The 27,656-nt window shown below is 42.8% G+C and overlaps 1 protein-coding gene across 3 annotated transcripts in view; it reads right to left on the bottom strand.

The window, feature by feature from the left end:
• The window catches only part of DCAF5 (DDB1 and CUL4 associated factor 5), a 96,207-nt gene extending 71,967 nt beyond the window's left edge, over positions 1–24,240 (bottom strand). The window contains exon 1 of one of the 3 annotated variants that reach the window (XM_055437300.2): positions 24,089–24,240. Coding sequence is in view for 2 of the 3 variants with exons in the window: in XM_055437299.2 (XP_055293274.2) it covers positions 23,910–24,123 (214 nt within the window). In the remaining variant the exon portion in view is untranslated. Of the gene's footprint in view, positions 1–23,909 lie in introns of all 3 variants that reach the window. The other 2 variants (XM_055437299.2, XM_055437298.2) reach the window with 2 other exon arrangements.
• Between the last annotated feature and the right edge of the window lie 3,416 nt (positions 24,241–27,656).

Below are 27,656 nucleotides of genomic sequence, written 5' to 3'. Positions count from 1 at the left end.
AATTTCTAACACCTAAGTGAATGCCCCAAAGAGTAGACACTGAATTAACAAGTTTATGCTCGCATGTCTATGCTTGTATTTGCATATCTAGATGGCTGTAAAAGAAATTGTTTTCAGTGGACACCACTTCTAGGCTAGGGCTCCTGGGAGACTTATCATTGTGATAAAATATATATGACAGAAAATGCAGCATTTTAATCATTTATGAGTGTACAATTCAGTGGCATTAAGTATATTTGCAGTGTTGTGCAAACATCACCATTATCCATCTCTAGAACTTTTACATCATTTCAAACTAAAATTCTGTACCCAATAAACAATCTCTCTCCCCAGTGCTCAGTAGCCGTCATTTTACTTTCTGCCTCTATGGATCTGATTACTCTGCTGCTGCTAAGTCACTTCAGTCATGTCCGACTCTGTGTGACCCCATAGACGGAAGCCCACCAGGCTCCCCCGTCCCTGGGATTCTCCAGGCAAGAACACTGGAGTGGGTTGCCATTTCCTTCTCCAATGTGTGAAAGTGAAAAGTGAAAGTGAAGTCGCTCAGTCGTGTCCAATCTTTAGCGACCCCAGGGACTGCAGCCTACCAGGCTCCTCCATCCATGGGATTTTCTAGGCAAGAGTACTAGAGTGGCTTGCCATTGCCTTCTCCATCTGATTACTCTAGGTGCTCCCATATAAATGGAATAATATAATATTTGTCCCTTTGTGTCTGGCTTACTCACTTAGCATAACATCTTCAAGGTCCATCCACATGGGAGCAGGTATCAGAATTTCATTCTTTGTAAGGCTGAGTAATATTTCATTACACACATACCATATTTTTGTTTAAGTTCATTCATCCATCTATAGATATTTAGGTTGTTTCCACCTTTCGGCTATTGTGCATAGCACTGCTAAGAGCATATGGCTGTATAAATATTTGTTCAAGCCCCTACTTTCTGTTCTTTGGGTATATACTGTTGGAAAAACCATTATGTTTTAATTATTACTTTATACCTTCCTTTACTACTTGATGTTTTGCCATAAACATATTTCCTCTTTTAGTTAAAAAAAAAAAGTAGAAAATATAGTAGCCAAATCAAACTTATTCTCCCTCCTCTAGAAAGAAACTGCCTTCATTCCTCGAGTTCCTTTGTTTCTTGGGATTTTTCTTCCTTCCATTCTTGGTCAAAATCAAGTTGTGTCCTCCTCCAAAGTATTTAATTTGTCTACCAGAATGATCCCTTAACTATGACCCACAATGTTCTTTGTTTATGATTTGCCTAATTCAGCTAGGCTGGCCTGGGATGGTTATTTAAATTCCATATCTCTTATAAAGTTAAAGTCATGAAAATAAAGTTTGGGGGGTTGTTTGCTTTATTTTAATGAAAAATGGCAAAAAGGGGTTTTCCTCCCTATTCATAGATTTGGACAAGCCACAGGCACTTTAGTTCTACATAGTCTCTCCTCTTTCTGTTCCCCCCACCACTTGAGGCCATAGGTCAGGGACTGGGCACTGTTTTTGCTACTTTGTATCTTAGAGAAACATTTTTCTGTGCCCACCTCTATCAAAAGTGCAAATTAAAAGATAAAGAGGCCCACATGTTTCTTCCAATTACTCATGTTTCTAATCTAATCTCTCTGAGCCTGTTGCTGCTGCTAAGTCACTTCAGTCGTGCCCGACTCTGTGTGACCCCATGGACGGAAGTCCACCAGGCTCCCCCGTCCCTGGGGTTCTCCAGGCAAGAACACTGGAGTGGGTCTCTCTGAGCCTGACTTTCATCAAATACATACCTAGGATCATAATAGCTCTACTCTCATGGGTTTTATGGACGATAAAGTCAACTACAAGAGAGTTAAGTAACTTGCCAAGGTAACAATAGTAAATAAAGTGGTTGGTTAAGTCAAGATTCAAAGGGCTTCCCTGGTGGTTCAGCTGGTAAAGAATTTGCCTGCAATGCAGGAGACCTGGGTTTGATCCCTGGGTTGGGAAGATTCCCTGGAGAAGGGAACAGCTACCCATTCCAGTAAGACTGAGCGACTTTCACTTTCACAATTCAAAAGGAAATAGTTCTCTTAACTATTCTCTTAACCCCATTCTCTTAACCACTATTGTAGACTGTTTGCATTACAAAACGAAAAACAAACCATAACCAACAAAGCAAATTCAGTTGATGAACAACTGAAGGGATTCTCTCTGCCTTGATAGCACAACTCAAAACACAGTAGGTAAGAATAAAACAAAGGACCACAGGAATAAAAACAGAAATCAACTTAATTGGAGTTAAACAGAAGGAGCAGAAACAGGGACCAAGAAGAGACTGCCTGAAATGATAAAGATTCTAGTAGCAACACATAAAACTGATCATGGCTTATTCTGAAGAATACGCAAGGATTTCTACAAATCAATTTTGAAAACCACTAGGAAGAGGCAAACATGACAACTCACAGAAGAGGAAAATCAAATGGCAAACAGATATTATAGAGGATCTCAACCTCTATAGTGATTAGATAAATGCAAATTATAGATCTCTTCTTTCAAAATGGCACAAAGAAACGTACAAGAATGTCCACTGCCTCACTGTTCATAATAGCAAAGAAAAAAAGAGTAGATAACATAAATATCCATCAATATATAAACAATAAAAACAATTGGGATGAAAATACAAATAAAATCTAAGCTCAGTGGAACCACTACACAGCATTTAAAATGAGCTAGATACATATACCAAAATGAATAAACTTTGAAAACCTAATTTTAAGTAACAAAAACAGGTTTCAGAAGGATATGTAAAGGAAAACATTAAGTATATATAAATATGCAAAACACCACCATATTATTTAAGAATAAACACAATCAGTAAAAGGGGACCTCAAATGTGTGTGTAAAATCCTGTTTCTTTTTTAAAAAACTAAGATTAGAAGCAAATTTAGCAAATGACCAACACCGTCAAATTCGATATATCTCTTCCCATTTAAATACTGCATGACACTGCTATATCTTTTAGGTATAGTAATGGTATTGTGGTCATGTTAGAAAAACCACTTCTTATCAGTTAAGGATGCATTCTCTAATGGGGTTAAGTAGTGAATGTCTGGAAGTTCCTTTAAAATATTCCAGAAAAAAATGGAGGTGAATAGGTGATAAAACGTTAATTGTTATAGATGGGTTTACTACATTTTTGGATATGCTTGCACATTACCAAAAAATTTAAAATATATATATTTTAAAGATTTTTTTAATGTGGACCATTTTAAAAGTGTTTATTGAATTTGTTACAATATTGTATCCTTTTTAATGCTTTGGTTTTTTTGGTCAGGGGACACATGGGACCTTAGCTTCCCAATCAGGGATCAAACATCATCCCCTGTATTGAAAGGTGAAGACTTAATCACTGGACCACCAGGGACATCCCTATATATTTATATATATATATATATATATTAATGTTCATAATAGAAAAAGAAAATAAAACTCTCCAGGATGTGCTGGGATAGCCACAGAAAACAAATATAACTGAGGGCACCTCTGTGTTTCATTAAGATATGAACAGGCAGAACCACCCCTCTTGAACTGCAGTAGCATAAAAAATAAAAAACAAAGTTCAATAAAAAAGGAAACAAATATCTACACCTATGCACTCAAAGTCATAACCATTCTCAACCAAAGAATCTCCCCCTATCACCCAGATTATCTTTAATCTTCATTTTGGATTTAATTTTACAAATTAAACACTAGGTGATTCAACATGAACGGTTATTTGTAGAGTGTCTTGGGATCATTTAAAATGATGTGACCCTAGTACCTAAAATGATAATGGCAGCCCCAGTCCACAGGACACTGGAATCACTGAGGCAGAAACTATCACCGTGACAGGGCCTGCTTCCTCTGCTTGCCCCCAAGGTCAGTGTCAGAAGATGCAAGGTGCACATTCTCACCGCCCTGCCCCATTTCCTTAGGTACGGTATTAAGAGCCCTGTGCAAAGATAACACTTTTCAAACATGTGTCGGCAAAAAACACAGAGGATACAAACCGAGGCATTATCTGAAACCGCTGGCTGCTTTTTAGCCAGTAGAGGGAGCAGGATTTCTGCACCCAAATTCCTGACCCCAAAGCTAAGGAGAGCTGATGAAACAAGGACAAATCAGTTCAGAACATGAGAAAAGCTCTAGTTTCCACAGTGTCTCTGTGAGTCATCTGGTCAGTTCAAAAAGGGCAGAGATTGCCTGTACCACTTACTACCTGTGTACTTTTAGACAGGCTACGTAACCTCTCTAAATTATATCCTCTCATCTGCAAAACTGAGAAAATAACTACCTGTGTCTATAGTGTTACTGGACTTCCCTGGTGGTTCAGATGGTAAAGAATCTGCCTCCTATGTGCTCGATCCCTGGGTTGGGAAGATCTTCTGGAGAAGGGAATGGCAACCCATTCCAGTATTCCTGCCCACCAAATCCCATGGACAGAGGAGCCTGGCGGGCTACAGTCCATGGGATCACAAAGAGTTGGACATGACTGAGGGACAAACACACATTAGGATTAATGACAGATCTGTGTGAAGGGCCTGGCCCATTGCCTGATAAATAACACAGGTAGATAAATCTTAGCTATTATGTTAGCTAATTATTATGCTATTTGAACTAAAACAGTAGCTAACATCAGTTAAATTTACTCTGGGTGAGGGACTATCCTAAGGGTTTTACATGTAGTGGATCTTCTAATCCTCTTAATAACCCTATGAAATCAGGTATTATCCTTATTATCCAGATGAAACTACAGAAAAACTAAATAACCTGAAGGTACACAGCAACCAAAAATGTGAGCTGGGATCTGAATCCAGTTAATGTCTCCAGAGACGGTGCTCCTTACCACTATACAAACCAGCCTCTCAAGCACACAGGGGCCAGTCAGCAAAGCACATGAGTGAAACCTGCCAGATTAAATAGCAGAGGAGCGATTACACAACCCTGGTTAAAAGAAAGCCACTACTAGGCCGGAGGAGTACAGGCTTAAGTCGGTCATATCGCCCAATGTTTAAGAGAAGACAGCTTCTTGATTTTCTCAGGCTGAGTGCAGGCTTCAGTGCAGGTTGCATGCAATTAGCCCATGGAGAAGTTAAAACTGGGTGATTTGTCCAAGGTCACAAAACTGGGGTCAAATGGCAGTTCCTAAATTAGGGGACTCTTCCAACAACGCAAGAGAAGACTCTACACATGAACATCACCAGATGGTCAACACCGAAATCAGATTGATTATATTCTTTGCAGCCAAAGATGGAGAAGCTCTCCATAGTCAGAAAAAACAAGAGAGGGAGCTGACTGTGGCTCAGATCATGAACTCCTTATTGCCAAATTCAGACTGAAATTGAAGAAAGTAAGGAAAACCACTAGACCATTCAGGTATGACCTAAATCAAATCCCTTAAGATTATACAGTGGAAATGACAAACAGATTCAAGGGATTATATCTGATAGAGAGAGTGCCTGAAGAACTAAGGACGGAGGTTCGTGACACTGTACAGGGGACAGGGATCAAGACCATTCCCAAGAAAAAGAAATGCAAAAAGGCAAACTGGCTGTCGAGGAGGCCTTACAAATAGCTGTGAAAAGAAGACAAGCGAAAAGCAAAGAAGAAAAGGAAAGATATACTCATTTGAATGCGGAGTTCCAAAGAAGAGCAAGGAGAGGTTAAGAAAGTCTTCCTCAGTAATCAGTGCAAAGAAATAGAGGAAAACAATAGAATGGGGAAGACTAGAGATCTCTTCAAGAAGATTAGAGATACAGAGGGAACATTTCATCGAAGATGGGCACAATAAAGGAAAGAAATGGTATGGACCTAACAGAAGCAGAAGTTATTAAGAAGAGGTGGCAAGAATACACAGAAGAACTATACAAAAAAGATCTTCATGACCCAGATGATCATGATGGTATGATCACTCACCTAGAACCAGACATCCTGGAATTTGAAGTCAAGTAGGCCTTAGGAAGCATCACCGCAAACAAAGCTAGTGGAGGTGATGGAATTTCAGTTGAGCTATTTCAAACCCTAAAAGATGATGCTGTGAAAGTGCTGCACTCAATATGCCAGCAAATTTGAAAAACTCAGCAGTGGCCACAGGACTGGGAAAGGTCAGTTTTCATTCCAATCCCAAAGAAAGGCAATGCCAAAGAATGCTCAAACTACTGCACAATTGCACTCATCTCACACGCTAGTAAAGTCATGCTCAAAATTCTCCAAGCCAGGCTTCAACAGTACGTGAACCGTGAACTTCCAGGTGTTCAAGCTGGATACAGAGAAGGCAGAGGAACCAGAGATCAAATTGCCAACATCCGCTGGATTATCAAAAAAGCAAAAGAGTTCCAGAAAAACATCTATTTCTGCTTTATTGACTATGCCAAAGCCTTTGACTGTGTGGATCACAACAAACTGGAAAATTCCTAGAGATAGGAATATTGGACCACCTGACCTGCCTCTTGAAAAATCTGTATGCTGGTCAGGAAGCAGCAGTTAGAACTGGACGTGTAACAGCAGACTGGTTCCAAATCAGGAAGGGAGTAAGTCAAGGCTGTATACTGTCACCCTGCTTATTTAACTTATATGCAGAGTACATCATAAGAAACGCTGAGCTGGATGAAGCACAAACTGGAATCAAGATTGCTGGGAGAAATATCAATAACCTCATATACGCAGATGACACCACCCTTATGGCAGAAAGCGAAGAACTAAAGAGTCTCTTGATGAAAGTGAAAGAGGAGAGTGAAAAAGTTGGCTTAAAACTCAACATTAAGAAAACTAAGATCATGGCATCTGATCCCATCACTTCATGGCAAATAGATGAGGAAACAGTGGATACAGTGTCAGACTTTATTTTCTTGGGCTCCAAAATCACTGCAGATGGTGACTGCAGCCATGAAATTAAAAGATGCTTACTCCTTGGAAGGAGTTATGACCAACCTAGACAGCATATTAAAAAAGCAGAGACATTACTTTGCCAACAAAGTCCGTCTAGTCAAGGCTATGGTTTTTCCAGTAGTCATGTATGGATGTGAGAGTTGGACTATAAAGAAAGCTGAGTGCTGAAGAATTGATGCTTTTGAACTGTGGTGTTGGAGAAGACTCTTGAGAGTCCCTTGGACTGCAAGGAGATCCAACCAGTCTATCCTAAAGGAAATCAGTCCTGAATATTCATTGGAAGGACTGATGCTGAAGCTGAAACTCCAATACTTTCGCTACCAGATGTTAAGAACTGACTCACTGGATCACTGGAAAAGACCCTAATGTTGGGAAAGACTGAAGGCGGGAGGAGAAGGAGACGACAGAGGATGAGATGGTTGGATGGCATCACCGACTCAATGGAACTGAGTTTGAGTGAACTTTGGGAGTTTACTCAGGGTTTACTCAGTTTACAAGGAGGCCTGGCATGCTGCAGTCCATGGGGTCGCAATGAGTCAGACATGACTGAGCAACTGAACTAAACTGAACTGAAATTAGGGAGAAAAAAAATCAAATGGCAAGTGCAGGCAGGGGTGGAGAGAGAAGGTGGTATCACATGGATGTTGCTGTTCACTACAAAGAAGTAGCCACAGGAGTAATACTTCTGCTATTACTCTGCTCTTATCTAGTATCTTTATCCTGAAAATGATTCCACTCATCTACTGATTATCTCATTTTCCACATATCCGATTAAGTAAGTAAGGCAGAAATATTATCCCCATTTCAAGGATGTGAAGAGTAAGGCACTGGTTTGCCTCAATGAAAGGAGCCTCAACTCCTAGACTGAAACACTTTACACTAAAGGAGAGGCAGAAATTAAAGTGGCAGCAACACCCTAAAGAGACAACTAGAACACTGGGAAATAAGATGGTTTCTCTAAAATCAGATGACTAATAGCAGTGGAGTTTCATAGAATTAGAGTCTTTAAACCCTAAGCCAGGACACCAATCCCTAGAAAATGTCTTTACCTCCTAAACAGAAATAGAGGAAAAAATCCACATCAGAATCACAGAATAGAGTCCGAAGACACTGAACAGATCATGTTCTCCAATATCCCCATTCTGCCAATGAAGAAACTAAGGCACAAAGAGGTAAACTCACCTGTCCAAAAAAACCACACCACCAATTAGAGGCAAAGTGGAATTCAAATCCTATTTGTCTGAGTCCAAAGCCCCTGTTTCTCCTAGTGTAGTAAACAGAGGCCACTGGATGATTTCAGACAATAGAGAAATGACTTTAACAATTTTGTATTTTAACGTGTGTTAGGAGGGAAAAACCTAGCATATTAAACCCATGATTTCATGGACATTATAATAATATAAAGTTTCCTTTCAACTACTGTTTTAAGGAGTAAATTTAGAAAAAATGTTAAATAGCAAGGTGATATATGAAAAAAAATTAAGAAAAAACATAAACCAGCAGAGGTGGCCTAACTTCAATTTCATTTTTTTAAATATGCACATATAAATACTAAATAAAGTATGTCCCATATGTCCAAAATGGTCATCCTGAGTAGGTGTGATACTTCTTTCTTTAAATATCTATTTTCCAAATTTCCCATAATTAATATATGACATTTAAAAAACATGAATAAGTGGAAGTCTGTCTTATAAGTGTCATAATCTGATAAATTTTATGATTCAACAGGAAATTCTCAATAGTAAAGTATGGGAGTAGTGAAATGTCAAAGGACAAAAGCTCCTCAAATAGAGCTGTTGAGTGCTCAGTCGCTCAGCTGTGTCTGATTCTTTGTGACCCCATGAACTGTAGCCCGCCAGTGGAATTTTCCAAGCAAAAATACTGGAGTGGGTTGCCACTTCCTACTCCAGGGGCTCTTCCCTACCCAAGGATGAAACCTGGGTATCCTGTGTCTCCCGTATTGGTAGGAGTATTCTTTACCACTACAGCCACCTGGGAAGCCCCAAATAGAGCCAGGGCAACACTAAAAACAGATTCTCAGGACCTCAACAACAGCAAGAATTTACAGGGAATTTATGAGAGTGGACGATACATTCATTTTGAGGTATCCCCAGACCACAGACTATCTTCATGTCCTGTCTCATTTCTGCCATAGAGAACTAACCTGGACAATATGCTTTCCCGATTAAAGTATAGATGCTCTTCATTCATTCTGCGAAGTTTCTTATTTTTACATTTTTCTTTAAGAAAACTGCATGCCTAACTTTTGCAGAATTCCTTGCATAAGCAATAGTAACAACATAATAAAGTTTTCTTTTAACCTTCATAGGCAATTTCTAACAATTAAACCAATGTAGGCACCAATGCTTAGTCCCCCCAGGAAGGTAAAGAGAGGTCAACTCTGAGACTAAATCAAGTTGACAGTGGTTGCCAAACATGCCAATTTCTTGTTTCTTGCCAATATGTCTAAGGCAAAACATGCTGCAGACACCTATGGCAGGAAGCCATAAAGTATTAGTACTAGGCCATCAAATATAGTTAAGAAATCTACAAAAAAAAAAAAAGAGAGACTCCAATTAGTTACTTGGCTTTAAGGAGTAATGCCAAATATACAACCAGAATTTAGATACAAGACTTTAATGGAAATTTAGAATGAGGAAAGTTACATAACAAGATTTTGACAGGTATCTAGATTTGCAAAAAATTCTTCCTTCTGAGTAATGTTCTTGGAAGACTTTTTAAAATAAGGAAGTATAGGCAGGCTAAGAATTAAAACTAGAGAGTCAACCAGATTGACAGTCTGCCTCCACCATGGAAAATCTCTACTACTCATCTGCAAAATAATGAGGCATCACCAACTTAATCAAAACAATCCCTTTCAGAGACAATAAAACTGCAGATAGAATGTATTGGTGGAGTAAGCCACTTTGAGGAAGTCCTTTATAAATGCAGAACCTCATATTTTCCCTACTGAGGGACCACGTCAGAAGACCCAGATTTTAATCTTGCTTGTACTGCTTACTAGTTGTGAGCTACTGGGCTAATCATTTTACCTCTTTACTCCTTTATGCTCTTACATGTAAAATTAAAGGGGTTCAGTTAGATGATCATTAGTTCTTTTCAGCAATAAAACTGCATGATTCCACAGGGGCAGAACATCAGCAGCCTAAGATTACAAGACAGGTGAAATCAGGCCTTTAACCCAGGTCTATTAAACTTCTTCAATGATGACATTACATGGCATCAAAGACACTCTACAGCCAACTGCCCACATATCTGAAAAACTACAGGGCCAACTTATACACTTGAAAGATTCAACTTTTATACCAAATGTACCTGGTGCTAGATAACAATCCACAAAACTAAGCCTTTAGCATGGTTTTAATATCTATATCACATCACTTTGGGTTAAAAACACCTCAGGAAAAAAATTCCAACTCAGGGGAAAATCATTCGTCAAAATGCCTTTCCTCAAAATCAATTCTGCAAAAAAACCAACCCACAGGAAGAGTTTTTTTAAAAAAGAAGGGAAAGGGACTTCCCTGGTCGTCCAGAGATTAAGAATCCACCTTCCAATACAGGGGACACAGGTTCGATCTCTGGTAGGGGAACTAAGATCCCGCAGGCTGCAGGGTAACTAAGCACCACAACTACAGAGAAGCCCGCACATGGCAAATCCTAAGCCTGTGCACTCTGGAGCCTGCAAGCCACAAACAGGGAAGCCTGCAGCCGCTGTAATGAAGACCCAGCACAGCCAAACAGTAAAGAACAAAAAAATAAAAAGAAAAGAGAATGTGCAAGGGAATAGCAGGACAAGAACTATAGTAAGAGGAAGTGTACGGAAAGGAGGCGGAAACTTAGCCTCTAGAGCTAGCATTTGCTTAATGGTTTTAACCTGTTTTTGGCGGGGAGGGGGGTGGTTTCTAGGACAAGGAGAAAAATGACTAACCAACCTCTTTGCCTTTCAAACTTATACCTTCAAAGTGGCAGCTGAAAGACCTGACATGGAGAGAATGGAGGCTTGGAGGCTTTTCCAGCAGAGGCATTCAACAGTGAGTAGGAGTGAAGAGACTAAGGCTTTGGTTCTACCAGGGTGCCAGATAGCTCTTATGATCATGAGTAGGTGGCCATATGACTTATCCTCCAAACCAGGACCTTTTTAGGAATGGAAGAGCACTAATAATTGTGTTAAGGCTATGGGGAAACTGGGTCCCAAGTAAATCAGATATATGGTCATCTTAGGTGTTAAGGGTCCCAGCAAAGGCAGGGGTGCTTCCCCGGTGGCTCAGTGGTAAAGAATTCACCTGCAATGCAGAAGACGCAAGTTCAATCCCTGGGTCGGGAAGATCCCGTGGAGGAAGAAATAGCAACCCACTCCTGTATTCTTGCCTGAAAAATGTCATGAACAGAGGAGCCTGGCGGGCTACAGTCCATGAAGTTGCAAAATAGTCAGGCACGACTTAGCAACTAAACAACAACAAAGCAAAGGCAGGGGATCTACAGTTAGTTGATCGACCATATGACGAAACCTTACCTCACCTTATCAACCACAGGAGCCCCAGCAGAGGCAACAAGGAAGATGGAAATCAGCCTTCCAGCTAATATCATCTCTGCTCCTTGGGTACAATATAAACTTGTCAGTTACCTCTGGTGCCATTTTCTCATTGATTCCTACATGTCCCAGCCCTCTGGAATAAACTCCTTTAAGATTGGTCCTAACAGGAAAACAGTACTCAAAGCACACAGACCTGATCTCCAATGCATATCAACTCTGTATCCCAAGAGGTACATGACAGAATCTCGGGTATCTAACACTTCAAAGTGCAAGGAGTCAGCAAGGTGACAAAGGAAGTATGACCATGAAGGCATGGGAAGAGCAGGTATCTAAAGTGACAAATTGCTGTTGTCAATTCTTCCCCTTAATCCCTGACCTATAAAAACTGACATAAGGGCAAGTGGAATCCAAGATCAGAACCTGAAGAGTAACTCTCCTTTTTCACCCAATCAGTGAGTAACTCTGGAAGAAACCAAAACACCTTCTTTTTTACAGAAACAGAATGAAGCTGCTGGTGACAGAAGTAAACTTAACCTGCAAGAACACTATACTCCTTATTTAGTGTTAAAAGTGCTTCCAAATGACTTAGAGTCATTTGGGCACTCTGGGCAGATCTCCCATGTTGCATTGTTTAAACCGTCTTCCAAAAAGCAATTTATTCTGAAGCACATTATTTATCTCTACCCTAGGCATAGATATTTTCTCCCTATGTATAATTATAAGGAAATACACTTATTTCTGTTGGCTGGAATTCAGCCAAACATACTCAAGCAGCATACTTTCAGCAGAAATCAAACTCAAATCACAGGCTCAGTGAACATATATACATTTAAATGTATATATATACATATATATATACATATATATATTTCTAGTGAGGTAAATGGGGAATAGAAACTAACTTGGTAACCAGAGTATGTATACCCACTCCTATTCAGACTAAAGCAGGTGAATTTAACCCAGTATGAAGTTAGTCACACGGTTTATAGAAGCAAGCGTGAAACAAGCAGTGTTAAGGAAGACTTTAGAAGACTGCCAAAACCAAAATCCAGGTGAAATAAGTTTTAGTCCTGAGAGAGATCTTGAGAGGTGAGAACTGAAGCTGTGACCAGAACTGTGCCTATTATTGGCTCCAAACCCATGATCCATCCTCTCAACCCCAATCCCTTCCTGTTTTCACATAGGGGAAAAAAACCATAGCACACCAGAGTGATAGCATAGGGAGATGAGAATATAGGGGAAAGGTCAAATCCTTTTAAAATGTATATAACATACTAAAAATTTCAGAGCAGTTAGCAGCGTGTCTCAGAACTCATGCAGACCCAGGCTGGAAATTCAGCTTCACCACAAACTACAGGTTTCACAAGTTATTTAACTTCTCTAAGCCTCAGTTTATTGTCAAACATTTTTTTCTTTCTTCCTGCTTTTGATAGCACTGCGTGGGATCTTAGTTCTATGTACAGGGATGGAACCTGCATCTTTGCAGTCGAAGTACAGTCTTACACTGGACTACCAGAGAAATCACTGTTAAACATTTATATTTATAAACAGTAATATCTCAAACACCATATGAACCATTCCTACTTAATGTGGTAGACGCTGGGGAGCACTGTAGATTTTTGAGAGATCAGCAGGGGATACAAGATAATGAGTTAAATTTTAGGGAGCTTATATTATTTTGGCAGTGGTGAATAACAAGTATAAAGTTGAAAAGAACAAAAATTTGGGAAGCAGCTATTGGAATCAAATTTTCTACAAAGATTAAGGTAATATATAAGGTAGTAAAAAAAAATCTTATTTCATTCCTAGAATTCTATTTCATTTTCTTTTAATGAGAGACAATGAATTCCAGTATCTATTTTTCTACTAATGCCCTGAGTGAGTGTTAGTCGCTCAGTCACTCTGACTCTGTGGGACGCTATGGACTGTAGCCCACCAGGCTCCTCTGACCATGGAATTCTCCAGGCAAGAATACTGTATTGGGTAGCCATTCCCTTCTCCAGGGCATCTTCTCGATAACCCGGGTTTCTCATATTGCAGGCTTACCATCTGAGCCACCAGGGCAGCCCACTAATGCCCTACCTGTTCTCATTACAGAATTCTCAGCAGTCATTTATCAGTGTCCTTTGATTCTTTAGCACTTAGTTATGACAATTAATACGAAACCTTCAAATCCCCTACCTTTCTAGATGATAAATAACACTGGCCAATTCTGCAAGTGGAAAATAAGACATACAAAGTGCTTAGCAGAGGGCATGGCAAACGTGTGCATTTTCACACACTATCTGCTAAATAAATGTTTTAAAAAGTAACTCAGAGCTATTATTGAGGTTAAGGAGGCAGACACAGTGTGCTCTCAGTAAATATTTTAAATGAATAAACATATCTATCTGAAGCAAGTTATTTACATCAAAACAGAGCAATACAATTTATCATCTAAGAGGAGCAACTAGAGTTGGACATGTGCTCAGAAATTGCTAACATTCATCTTTCAACTCTTTCGAAGAGTTCCAGAAAAGGTCACCTGCCTGGTAAGAAGGGGCAGAAAATTTTAAAAGGTAACCTACAAGCAGCACTTGTCTAGGAGCACCCAAAGACTAACCAAGCACTCTGGGCAAGTCACCTTTCTACTTCTCCATTCCCTCTTCCATAAAATGAAGATCCTTCCATTTCTCTGATTCCATGAGAAAGAAGGAAGAAACCAAATAGGTTTTCTAAAGTAGTATTTCCCAGTCAGTCAAGATCAACTTTTGATTTCTGCCATATCTACATTCACAGTCACTATCATTTTTCTTTAAAAGAACTTTTAAAAATTTAGCCTCACCTCAAGCAATAAATTCATGAAAGCTATTTTACACATGCTAGTTAACTTTTCTAACCTGTATAAAATAAATATACTATTAAAATGTAAATATTCTTTCAAAGAACCCTTAAAATCAGCTTGTATGCCCACACTCTGGCAAACAGTAACTCTGGTCCCATCACTTCATGGGAAATAGATGGGGAAACAGTGGAAACAGTGTCAGACTTTATTTTGGGGGGCTTCAAAATCACTGTGGATGCTGATTGCAGCCATGAAATTAAAAGACGCTTACTCCTTGGAAGGAAAGTTATGACCAACCTAGACAGTATATTAAAAAGCAGAGACATTACTTTGCCAACCAAGGTCCGTCTAGTCAAGGCTATGGTTTTTCCCGTGGTCATGTATGGATGTGAGAGTTGGACTGTGAAGAAAGCTGATCGCCGAAGAATTGATGCTTTTGAACTGTGGTGCTGGAGAAGACTCTTGAGAGTCCCTTGGACTGCAAGGAGATCCAACCAGTCCATTCTAAAGGAGATTGGTCCTGGGTGTTCATTGGAAGGACTGATGCTAAAGCTGAAACTCCAATACTTTGGCCACCTCATGAGACGAGTTGACTCACTGGAAAAGACTCTGATGCTGAGAAGGACTGGGGGCGGGAGGAGAAGGGGATAACAGAGAATGAGATGGCTGGATGGCATCACCGACTCGATGGACATGAGTCTGAGTGAACTCCGGGAGTTGGTGATGGACAGGGAGGCCTGGTGTGCTATGATTCATGGGGTCGCAAAGTGTTGGACATGACTGAGCGACTGAACTGAACTGAACCGAACCTATTATAGGTTTGTTTTTTTTTTCTAGTCACTTCAGTCGTGTCTGACTCTGTGTGACCCCATAGACAGAAGCCCACCAGGCTCCCCCATCCCCGGGATTCTCCTTATAACTTAAAAGCAAAAAATTTAAAGAACACAAATTAAGTAAAAAATAAATGTAATTTCATGTTTCCACAATAATCTAAGCATTAATCTTAACAAATCAATATTCAGTTCTTAAATTATAAGAGATAATACTTTTAATATAATGTGGGTCACCAAGAATTGAAAATAGAATTGATGCTTTCTTAACCTAAATAATCTTCATTTGAATTAGGATTTTGGTTCCTTTGGGAAAGGTTGGGGGCGGGAGGAGAAGGGGACAACCGAGAATGAGATGGCTAGATGGCATCACCGACTCTGTGGACATGAGTTTGAGTGAACTCCGGGAGTTGGTGATGGACAGGGAGGCCTGGCGTGCTGTGATTCATGGGGTCGCGGAGAGTTGGACACGACTGAGCGACTGAACTGAACTGAACTGAACCTTAAAAGGTTTAATGTCACCCTTGAGTATTTAAATTCAGACTAAAACAATAAGAAAAGCAATTACTTCTTTCTTGAAACCATGAAAAAGAAAACAAAAAGATCAAAATTAAACACTTTATAAGCAATGAAAGTGCTCTTCACCTTGCTCAGTGCATGAGGAAACAAATGAACCCACTTAACTCAGAATTCAGAAAGCAGCACTCCTGGGCCTCAAGTTTTACTGGTCAATAAAGTGTCCTTGATCCAAATGATTCCAACGACTTCACATCCAAATCTATCAGTAATCAAGCGAACAAGCACACACTTGTACCTGGCTGACACCTCTCTTCAGTGTATGGCCAGGACACACAACTGACGGCCACGGCTCTTCAGAACTCTTAGGGATCGAAAACTTTACTAAGTTCAGTGATGATCCTCTGAACAATAATAAACATAAAGACAATTTTTTGATGTACTTATAATGTCTAATGAGACTGGTGGCCATCAGTTAAAACTCACTGCTGCTGCTAAGTCACTTCAGTCATGTCCGACTCTGTGCGACCCCATAGACAGCAGCCCACCAGGCTCCCCCGTCCCTGGGATTCTCCAGGCAAGAACACTGGAGTGGGTTGCCATTTCCTTCTCCAATGCATGAAAGTGAAAAGTGAAAGTGAAGTCGCTCAGTCGTGTCTGACCCTCAGCGACCCCATGGACTGCAGCCTTCCAGACTCCTCTGTCCATGAGATTTTCCAGGCAAGAGTACTGGAGTGGGGTGCCACTGCCTTCTCCCACTAGGTTATTTTAAAGCAAAAGTGACAAACCCAGGCATAATTTTAAATTTGCCAGTCTTTGATAGATAGCAATTAGTTGACCAAAAAATGAGTGGGAAAAATAATGTGTATCTATAAATATCTATGATACCATATCCTTGTGACATGATCCCTAAAATTTATCATAGCAGTGTCCTCCAAGGCCATTTCTATGAGCCATCTTTTTTTCCCACTCAGGCTAACAGACAAGGAGATTTTTGCTATATTAAACACTAAAAGCCAGAGAAAAATCAAATATCTATTAAAGTATCATAAAAGAGAAGAGAAAAAATTTTAAAGGACCATGCACTGTTACAACTGAGAAGTAAAAGTTCCCTAAATGCAAGCTTAGGAGTATGATTTACACCTGATTCCTCATCCCTGTGCTTCCCATAGCTCCTGTTTTATAAACAGTATGTGCTCAAAAACTATTTGTTGAACTAACAGACCAAAGAATAAAATTTAACACCTTCACAGCAATGAATTATCAGTAAATAGAAAAGCCCAGAAAAAAATCCAAGAATTGATTCTCTTAATCACCATTCAAAATGTTATGTAACTACAAAAGCTTAAGTCAGAAATCTGGCCATATTTCTCCTGATAAACTAACCCCTGGACCAAGATATTCATTCTAATTAAACATGTGAGAAGTTTTAATAAATTCAGAATTCATTTAACTGGCTAAAGCCAAACACTTTACCTATAGGTAATATGTCCTTACATGAGTTAATTTACCAAAAACTGATTCCATAAAATGAAATATAGGGACTTCCTTGGTAGTCCAGTGGTTAAGACTGCGTGCTTCTACTGCAGGGGCTGTGGGTTTAATCCCTGGTCAGGGAAGATCTAAGATCCCTCATACCTCAAGGTGCAGACAAAAAAATTAATTTAATTAATTTAAAAATAAATAAACAAAGCTTAATTACATAAACTTAGTAGCCCAGCCCACCCCCCACCCCCACAAAAGAAATACAACTAGTTATTGGGTAACAGGAAATGATCATCAGTTAATAGGTTCCAATTAAGCATAGTTATTATCACAGCAATTATTTGATGCTTAAAATTATGCTGTGACAACAGTATTGGGATTAAGCTTATTCATAAAGTGTTTCTAATAGTTCCCCTCACTGAGATCATTCTTAATTTTTCACACTGTTCTGTGCCATCTGCAATAAATGTTAGATGTTGAGGTGTCACTCTCTTAAAAGCTTTTTTGTGAGGTTCAAGTTAAACAACAACAGTAACAACAATTACAGCAGTAGCAGCAGCCAGAGCAACAGTATGGTCTAGATCCTTGTGAGAAAAACTTTACAAGTATTATTTCATTCAACACTTATCACAACCCTGTGAGATGTATCACTGTCCTTACTGTATGAACAGGAAACATAAAGGATGAATGACTTGTCAAAGGTAACCCAGTAAGCAAGCAGTTTAGTTGATTTTCGTCCCTAGGCACTCTCAACCCAGAGTTCATGCTCTTAACCTCTATGTATAACTATGGACACTTATAATGATAAGTAAAGTCAGAGACCACAGAAAACAGAAATAGGACTAAATAGTGAGTCTAATTATAAATATTATGACCAAGTAATTAAGTGCCTCTCCCCATTCACAGCTCCTACTTAATTAACACTTTGAAATAGTGTAGTTGCTGATAGTATCTGAAAAGCTTCTGAAGGTGCTTTTTCCACACTGGGTCATATGGGTTAAAAAAGAGATCATAATCTCTCACTATAACTCAAAACTTCACAATATGGGCTATTAATCTGCTGGTGCTACAAGTTCCAAGGCCTTAAGCATCAATTCAGGGTAAATGATATTATAGCAACTCTTATCCCAAAGAGCTGAATATTTTTGTTTACTGCTAAGTCTGTTTATACAAACCATTTATAAGATACAAGAAAGCAGAGATGTATATACAGAGCTACATTCTTTTTTTGGCTTCCAGGATCTCAGTTCCCCAACCAGAGACTGACCCTGGCCCTGACAGTGAAAAATGCCCAGTCCTAACCACTGGACCGCCAGGAATTCCCCCAGAGCTACATTCTGATTGGTCTTCCAATCAGATCCCAGGAAGATGTTCATCTTCTTCCCCAGGGGAAAATAAAAAGACTTTGAAGTAAATATATTTCCATTCGAGGGAAAAGGAGAAACCTAAGAGGAGGCAGGGCTTCCCTGGTAGTTCAGCAGTAAAGAATATGCCTGCCAATGCAGGAGACTCGGGTTCAGTCTCTGGGTTGGGAAGATTCCCTCGAGTTCCAGGAAATGGCAACCTACTCCAGTATTCTTGCCTGGGAAACCCCATGGACAGAGGAGACTGTCAGGCTACTGTCCAAGGGGTCACAAAGAGTCAGACATGACTCTACAACTAAACACCAACAAACAGGAGACAATGGAGGCAGACTCTAAAGGTAAACCTAGGCTATGCCCTAAATAAGTGCACTAGCATGCTAAACCTCTTTGATGGTGTTGCTGCTGCTAAGTCACTTCAGTCGTGTCTGACTCTGTGCGACCCCATAGACGGCAGCCCACCAGGCTCCCCCGTCCCTGGGATTCTCCAGGCAAGAACACTGGAGTGGGTTGCCATTTCCTTCTCTAATGTGTGAAAGTGAAAAGTGAAAGTGAAGTCGCTCAGTCGTGTCCGACCCTTAGCGACCCCACGGACAGCAGCCTACCAGGCTGCTCCATTCATGGGATTTTCTAGGCAAGAGTACTGGAGTGGCTTGCCATTGCCTTCTCCGCTTTGATGGTGTTAGGATCTCTCATAAGTAGCATTTCAACATATAATTGTTGTTCCTTACCTCTCTCAAAGAATTAACACCCTTAAATATTCTAAGATGAAACCTGCAAGTATCAAGCATAAGCTGTCCTTTATAGACAGTAATGTTCCCTCAAACCTATGGAGTTTGCAAAGTACCTTCACATATGACATTTCACTGAATACACCTCCTTGTTAGGTAATGACAGTAATTTGATAATCCCAGTTTACTGATGAGGAATGATTAGGACTTACCTAAATTCAAACAATTTGAGACTAGAAGAGCTTCCAACATCATGTGACACCAAATTCCAGACTTTTTCCATACCATTCTGTGCCTCCTCATTCCATATCAAAAAGCCACAAAACTATCCTGTCTGCCCCATTTGCACATGTTCATTACCAGCACTCTAAGAATAAGTGTCAGCTAATTACGACATCATGAGTTATAAGTACAAAGGGAAAAGAACACAAACTCAGCATTTTTTCCGAGAGGCCTGGCACTCTGTTCATTACCCAAACTAAACCTGGCCTAATGTAGTTGTTACAACAGCCCTTCAGGTGAGTGCTGGTATTCCCTGCTCACATCAGGAAAGAAAGTTTAGCAACTCGATTACGGTCACACATTAAATGACGCGTGCGTGCCATGCTAAGTCTCTTCAGTCATGTCTGACTCCTCGATCCTGTGGGTCGTAGGCCACCAGGCTCCTCCTGTCCATGGAATTAGCAGTGATTTTAACCATGTGTACGCTATACCACACTGCCTTACGTGATACCACAGTAACAAACTATTTTTTAGGTTAAAGCACTTTTGTATTTTAAAATGTCCAAAAACCATCTGCCTACTTACTGCTGTCCTACATTCACTTCCCAGCTAAGCACCTTTTCTCCTTCCTGGTTTTCTCTGCTTTACTCTTAATATCTACTGGACTCACTGTGCCCTGGAAAAGGTGCTAGAACAAAAAACCAATGATGTGTCCTTAACAAACAAAACTGTATATAATTTATAAGGCCACAGGATTCACGCAAATATTTTTGCCCTAGGGCTAAGTTAATTCTATCAAATAGTATGTGCCAGAGAATTCCCTGGAAGTCCAGGCGTTAGGACTCTGCGCTTTCACTCCCACAGCCCCAGTTCAATTCCTGGTCAGAGAACTAAGATCCTATAAGCCTCCCAGCATGACCAAACAAAATTTAAAAGAAAAAACAAACAACAAAAAACCCACACACAAATAGTATGTGTCAGTTAAAAGAAATGTGAGCCTGCCCAAACAATTAGAAAATGAAAACAGTGAACAAACTAAGGATAATCTATCATTTTAAAAAAATTGTTTTTCTTCCAATTTTATTGAAATATAATCGACACAGCACTGTAAGGTGTACAGTATAATGATTTGGCTTACATATATCATGAAATGATAATCACAGTAAGTTTACTGAATGGTCCACCAATTCATATAGATATAAAATTAAAGAAACAGAAATTTTTGTTGTTGTTGTTATTGGAAGGACTGAAGTTGAAGCTGAAACTCCAATACTTTGGCCACTTGATTCGAAGAGCTGATTCACTGGAAAAGACCCTGATGCTGGGAAAGATTGAGGGCAGGCGAAGAAGGGGACGACAGAGGATGAGATGGTTGGATGGCATCACCGACTCAATGGACATGGGTTTGGGTGGACTCCAGGAGTTTTGGTGATGGACAGGGAGGCCTGGCATGCTACGGTTCATGGGGTCGCAAAGAGTCAGACACAACTGAGCAACTGAACTGAAAGATTTACTCTCTTAATTTTCATATATAACATACAGCAGTGTTAACAACTGCACTATACATTTCATTCCTAGTACCTGTTCATCTTATAACTGAAAGGTTGTACTTTTTTACTGCCTTCACCCAATTCCTCACCCCTAGACCCAACTCCTGCCTCTGGTAACCACAAATCTGATCTCCTTTTCTATGGAACATTATATCATCATAATCATCACATTTGAGGGCTTTAACCAATCTAGACAAGATATAGGAACTACAACAAAACCACAGAAGTAATCTCATCTGACCTTTTACCACATTTTTGGTGAAACATTAGGAACAGATAGCATTAGCCTCAAAATACCTTGTGCTCTTCCCTCAGGTGTTAACTGCTCAAGAACAATGATAGATAAAACGTAAATATGATACCTTAAATAGTTTTAAATTTGGGAAGAACACTGAAAGACTTCCTAGAACAAAATTTAATTAGCTTTAACAAGTGAAGGTGTATTTATGACTCCCAAAGGGGGTTTCCTTATCTGAAGCAAACAGGAGGAACTTTCTGTTGTATAAGTTGTACTCATAATACACGAAGCTAATAAGGTTTTTAACCAAAACTCTACCTACCTTCTGGGAACAAGTAAGAAAAGCTAACAAACGGTAACACTACCTGAGCTAAACTGGACAAGCAGGAAAAAGTCTATTACAAGACTCGGAAAGGAACAGGAGTATATAAAAAGCAAACAGGAAGAACTGAGCTAGAGGAAGTGTGAGGGGAAGGAGGAGTAAGGGGCAAAGAAGGCTGGAACCCAGGAAGTACTGATGGAGATGGGCTACTTACGCCTACTTTCACCAGAGCTGCCCTGTGGAAAGGGCCCTGCTCTTCTATAGACTAAAATTAAGATAAAGAAAATGAACTGGTCAAGTCTAGAGAAAATGGGGTTCATGTAACACAAAGGGGAACATACAACACAAGGAAAACCGGTAGAGAGGAGGCAACTTTTTATCGCCTTAAAAAAAAAAAGTTCTAATGAACTTTAAGTGGATGAATTCTATGGCATGTGAATTATATTTTAATAAATGTTATTTTTAAAAAGCGTGTTAAATTGAGCAATGTATGACTGCATTTATCATTTAATCAACATGCTTAGCTCAGTCTGTAATAGCACATCCCCGCCGCCACCCCTCGCCAAATTCCCTCACTCTGTAGGGTACATTTACTTGGGAGTATCTCTGTCGGAATAAAGCAGTCTAGGAAGGAGACACAGTATGATGAATACAGAAGTAACAGTAGGGGAAAAAACTGTGAGCTCTTTTAAGAGCTCTTCCCCCCATTCTTGCCCTGTGGGGGAAGGAAGCTTTCGTTTGGGGGTATGCCTCGAAGTGGAATACCAGATGTCTCCAGGAGACGATCTAGGGCCAAACTCTACCTAGTCAAAGAGAAAACGATACGAGGTGGAGAAGTCATGTCAGTCCTGGAGACACCCCAGAAGGCTTATCGTGAAATGATCCCAAGTCTTATCTCTGCTACCCCCAAACTGGACGGCACGCCCCGTGCCACTTCGCGAAGAGTTACTCGCGAAGACGATGGATGCTTTGCCAGGATCCCAGAAGTTTCTGGCGAGCTGCCGACTGACGTAAATTAGAAAACCATTCAGGGACCGGGCTGGGTGAAGCGAAGCGCCACGTCCAGCGCAGGGCTCCCCCTTCCTCCCTCTAGACGTAGGAAAAGGGATGGGGTAGGGAGGGCAGAAGGCGAGCGGGAACGCCAGATCAGCCGTCTTCGGCCTCCTACCCTGGGCCGGGTTTCGGGGAGCCGCCCCCAGCGTACCCCATCCCCACTCGCCCGCCTCGGGCCCACGACCCCCCAGATGAGGGCGGCGAGCGCCCCCTGGGGCCGCAGGCGCACCCCCTCCGGGGCAGCTGTCGCCACCACCCGCCCGGCCCCGGCCTCCCCGGGAGCAATAGGCTATCGATTCAGCTGCCTGTCGCTAGGAGCCCCGGGAGAGCGAGGCCTACATCGCCCGGCCGGAGCCCCGGCCTCGATTTCGCCACCTACCCCACACCGGAGGGGGAGCCGGGGGAGTGGGGGGGGCGGGGAGGCAATCAAGCCCAGGTGGGCGGGAGGAGGCGGCGCGGAGACCACCTGCAACGGGCAGGCGCGGGGGAAAGGGGGAGCGGGCTGGCGGCTCCCGCCAACCAGTCTCCTGGGGTCGTGCCCCTACCCCCCCACCCCCACCCTCTGCCCTCACAAGTTGCGCATTCGAGTTCAGGCCGGCCCTTGGCCTTCCAGAGTCCTCGGCACTCCCGAAACCAGAAGAAAAACAAGACACGGAAGAGGCCACCTCCAGGACCCGAGGAGATGGCGCCGGGGCCCCCGAGGGCGCCGACGGGGGCGGCCCACAGGGAGCCGCCCGGCACCTCCCCGCGGCTCCCCCGGAGTCGCAGCCCCGACCCCTCCCGGCGGCCAGCCCTGTCACCGCCCTACCCCGGGCCCCCGCAAGGACCCTTCCCCGGCGGCCGGCGACAGGGGCGCGAGCTCCCCCTCCCTCCCCGCCCCGGCCTCAGGCGCGCCGCGGCCGCCTCCCCCTGCGAGTCGCCCACAGGCCCCCGCACCGTTTAAAGTCCGCCGAGGCAGAGTTTCCCATCAAACTTTGTCAGGCCGTAACCTCGCCCCCCGCCCCCGCTGACCCACACTTCCAGGGCAGTCACAGGACAGATCACTTTACACTCGGGATAAAGCGAGTTAAGGACCTGTCAACCATCTTAGGTCTTTTTTTTTTTTTTTAATAGAAGACATCCTCTTCTTCCCCCTTCCACCCTCCCCCTGCCAGGGTTTTCATCTGACACCCACCTTCCCACCGCCGAAGGAGGAGGGGTGGGGGTGGGGTGGAGGCGGGAGGGGGTAGGGACGGAGGGCAGGGGGAGGGTGGCGAGAGAGCGAGAGCGGAAAGGGGAGGCTGGAGGGGGGCCGGGAGGCGCGGGGAGGGGAAGGGGGTTGATTTACCTGAGACCAGCCACTGGCCTCCATTGTTGGAGAATTCAATGGCATTGACACAGCCGAAGTGGCCGAGGAGGTCCTTCTTGTAGAGGTTTCTGCAGCCTCGCAGGCGTCTCCTCTGAAAGTCCTGAGTGAGCAGGGGGTCCCCATGCAAGCCCCGCTGGGACAAGAAGCCCACCACTGACCTCATGCTGCCCCCCAGGCCAGCTCTCCTCTTCATGCTGGAACCGCCGACGCCGCCGCCGCCGCCGCCGCTCGCTCGCGCCGCCGCCCCTCCCTCGGCCTCCCGCGCGGCCGCCGCTCTCCACCACCACCCCCCGCCCGGCCCTCCCCCCGCGCTGCGATCCGGCTGGTTCTTTCAAGCAGCCATCGCAGGAGACGGAGCGAGGTGTGCAGACACTCGGTGGCGTTCGCGGCTTCCTGACGGTCCCCTCCCTCCCCTTCCCTCCACCCCCCCCCAGACTCCTCCCTCTCCTTCTCCGCCTCCTCCAGCAGCTGATCCACAGCTGCGGCCGTGCTTCCGCGATGCGCGCGGCCCTTCCGCCGGCCGCGGGGGGCCGGGAGGACGCTGGCGGCGACGGCCCCTCCCCCGCCGCTGGCTGCGGGGCCGGAAGAACGCGGGCGGCTGGCCTTGAGACCGCGGGCGACGACTGGGGCTTTCGCACCGCAGCTCCTCCCCCGTGCGAGGACCCGGGTCGCGCTGGGCGGAGGCCGGGCTGCACCCCACCCGCCCCCTCCCCGAGCGCTGCACTCTGTGAAGTTGGAGGCGCGCAACAATCAAAGTGGCCGCGGGGCCACGGACTCGCCTTCCTCCCCCGGCGGCCCACGGCCCATCGCCGCCCCGAGGCCCGGCGGGTGCCGGGACGAGTGTGCTCCCGGCTCTTTTTTTTTCCGATCCGGAAAATGCAGCCCGAGGTGGCACAGAGGTGCAGGGAGGATTGCAGACTGAGGCTCCAGTCGTTCTCCCTCGGTTCGCCTCATCCTTGGGCCGTCCGAGTCCTGTCCAAGAGAAGGGAATCAGGAGTTAGGACTGGACACTTGGGGGTAAGGTTGCTTGAAAGTGAAAGTCGCTCAGTCGTGTCCCGACTTCTGCAACCCCATGAACTATACAGTCTATGGAAATCTCCAGCCCAGAATACTGGAGGGGGTAGCCTTTCCCTTCTCCAGGGGATCTTTCCAAGCCAGGGATTGAACCTATGTCTCCCGCTTTGCAGGTGGATTCTTTAACAGCTGAGCCACAAGGGAAGCTCAAGGTTGCTTGGCGCCCCCCCCCAAGATATTTTTAACACCACCCTTCCCCCCATTCAGTTCCCTACTTTTCCCTTCCTCCAGCCATTCAGTGAAAAACGCTAAACTGGGTTTCATCGGTTAGATGATAAAGTGGTGTATGGGAGTGGGGGGTGGGGGGAAGAGGAGGGGGAATAAATTTTTCAGATCTGGCAAGAAAATTGCCAAAACCGAGTTGAGAAAGGTCCAGGTGAGAAGAAAGGACTTCTGTACATTAGTTCCGGATACATCTGCAAAACACAAGACCGCCGTTATTTGAAAATAATACTTCATGTTATTTAATTGGGTGTGGTGAGGTCGTCTTCAAGGTCTTGAGTGTGGAGCTCTGAGGCTGTACAGCTGTTAACTAGCAGCTTCCTACCAGCTGGGAAGCAGCTGCATTTCAGTGGCCTGGAGCCGGAGCCTCTGCAGTGACCCCAGTGAGGAGAGTGTTAAGTGCTTTGGAATTTTATCAGATACTGTTTAAAAAAAAAAAAAAAAAGTCACCGTATTCAGTGCATTGTATTAGGTTGAGGCAAAAGTATGTGGTTTTGGACCATGAATTTTAAGTCATTGTAATTATGCTCAAACTCATCTTTATTAATCAAAATAGAGACTATTACAATCAACACACTTTTGCTAACAAAAAATAACTGTTTATTCCTGTAGCATAAAAATCAGCTTTGGGATATGAGGAACTTTTGGAAAGCGTTTTCTGCATCCTGCTGGTTGTGAAAGCATTTTCCCTGCAAAAGGTTATTGAGATGCTTGAAGGAAGCGGTAGTCAGTTGGTGAGAGGTCAGGTGAATATGGCAGATGAGGCAAAACTTCATAGCCCGATTTGTTCAACTTTTGAAGTGTAGTTGTATGAGGTGCAGTCAGGTGTTGTCATGGAGAAGAATTGGGCCCTTTCTGTTGACTAATGCTGGCTGCAGGCGTTGCAGTTTTTGGTGCATCTCATCGATTTGCTGAACATACCTAGAGATATCACGGTTTTGTGAGGATTCAGAAAGCTGTAGTGTATCAGACTGGCAGCAGACTCCCAAACAGTGACCGTGACCTTTTTTTGTTGTTGTCGTAAGTTTGGTTTTGGGTTGTGCTTTAGGAATCACTGAACTAAAATGGACCGGAGTGGGTGAATTTAATTCAAATGACCATTATATGTATAACTGTGGGCAAGAATCCCTTAGAAGAAATGGAGTAGTCCTCATAGTCAACAAAAGAGTCTGAAATGCAGTACTTGGGTACAGTCACAAAAATGACAGAATGATCTCTATTTGTTTCCAAGCCAAACTATTCAATATCACAATAATCCAAGTCTATGCCCCAACCACTAACGCTGAAGAAGCTGAAGTTGAACAGTTCTATGATGACCTACAAGACCTTCCAGAACTAACACCAAAAAAAGATGTCCTTTTCATCATAGGGGACTGGAATGCAAAAGTAGGAAATCAAGAGATACCTGGAGTAACAGGCAAGTTTGGCCTTGGAGTACAAAATGAAGCAGGGCAAAGGCTAACAGAGCTTTGCCAAGAGAACGCACTGGTCATAACACCCTCTTCCAACAACATAAGAGAGGACTCTACACATGGACATCACCAGATGGTCAATACCAAAATCAGATTAATTATATATTTGCAGCCAAAGATGGAGAAGCTCTATACAGTCAGCAAAAACAATCAGGAGCTGACTGTGGCTCAGATCATGAACTCCTTATTGCCAAATTCAGACTTAAATTGAAGAAAATAGGGAAAACCACTAGACCATTCAGATATGACCTAAATCAAATCCCTTATGATTATACAGTAGAAGTGACAAATAGATTCAAGAGATTAGATTTGATAGAGGGCCTGAAGAACTATGGATGGAGGTTCATGACATTGTACAGGAGGCAGTGATCAAGACCAGCCTCAAGAAAAAGACGTGCAAAAAGGCAAAATGGTTGTCTGAGGAGCCCTTGCAAATAGCTGAGAAAAGAAGAGAAGCTAAAGGCAAAGGAGAAAAGGAAAGATATGCCCATCTGAATGCAGAGTTCCAAAGAATAGCAAGGAGAGATAAGAAAGCCTTCCTCAATGACCAATGCAAAGAAATAGAGGAAAACAATAGAATGGGGAAAACTGGAGATCTCTTCAAGAAAATTAGAGATACAGAGGGAACGTTTCATGCAAAGTTGAGCACAATAAAGACAGAAATGGTATGGACCTAACAGAAGCAGAAGATATTAAGAATATCTTCTGGCTGTGTAGCAAGAATACACAGAAGAACTATATAAAAAAGATCTTCACAACCCAGATAACCACAATGGAGTGATCACTCACCTAGAGTCAGACATCCTGGAATGTGAAGTCACGTGGGCCTTAGGAAGCATCGCTACGAACAAAGCTAGTGGAGCTATTTCAAATCCTAAAAGATGTTGCTGTGAAAGTGCTGCACGCAGTATGCCATCAAATTTGGAAAACTGAGCAATGGCCACAGGACTCGAAAAGG

This window comes from Moschus berezovskii, chromosome 9, assembly GCF_049115385.1.
Source record: "Moschus berezovskii isolate FMDL1 chromosome 9, NW_MosBer_1.0, whole genome shotgun sequence".
NCBI classification, from domain to species: Eukaryota; Metazoa; Chordata; class Mammalia; order Artiodactyla; family Moschidae; genus Moschus; species Moschus berezovskii.
Note: the sequence above shows the minus strand (reverse complement) of the source record. Positions and strands in the feature narration are given on the sequence as shown.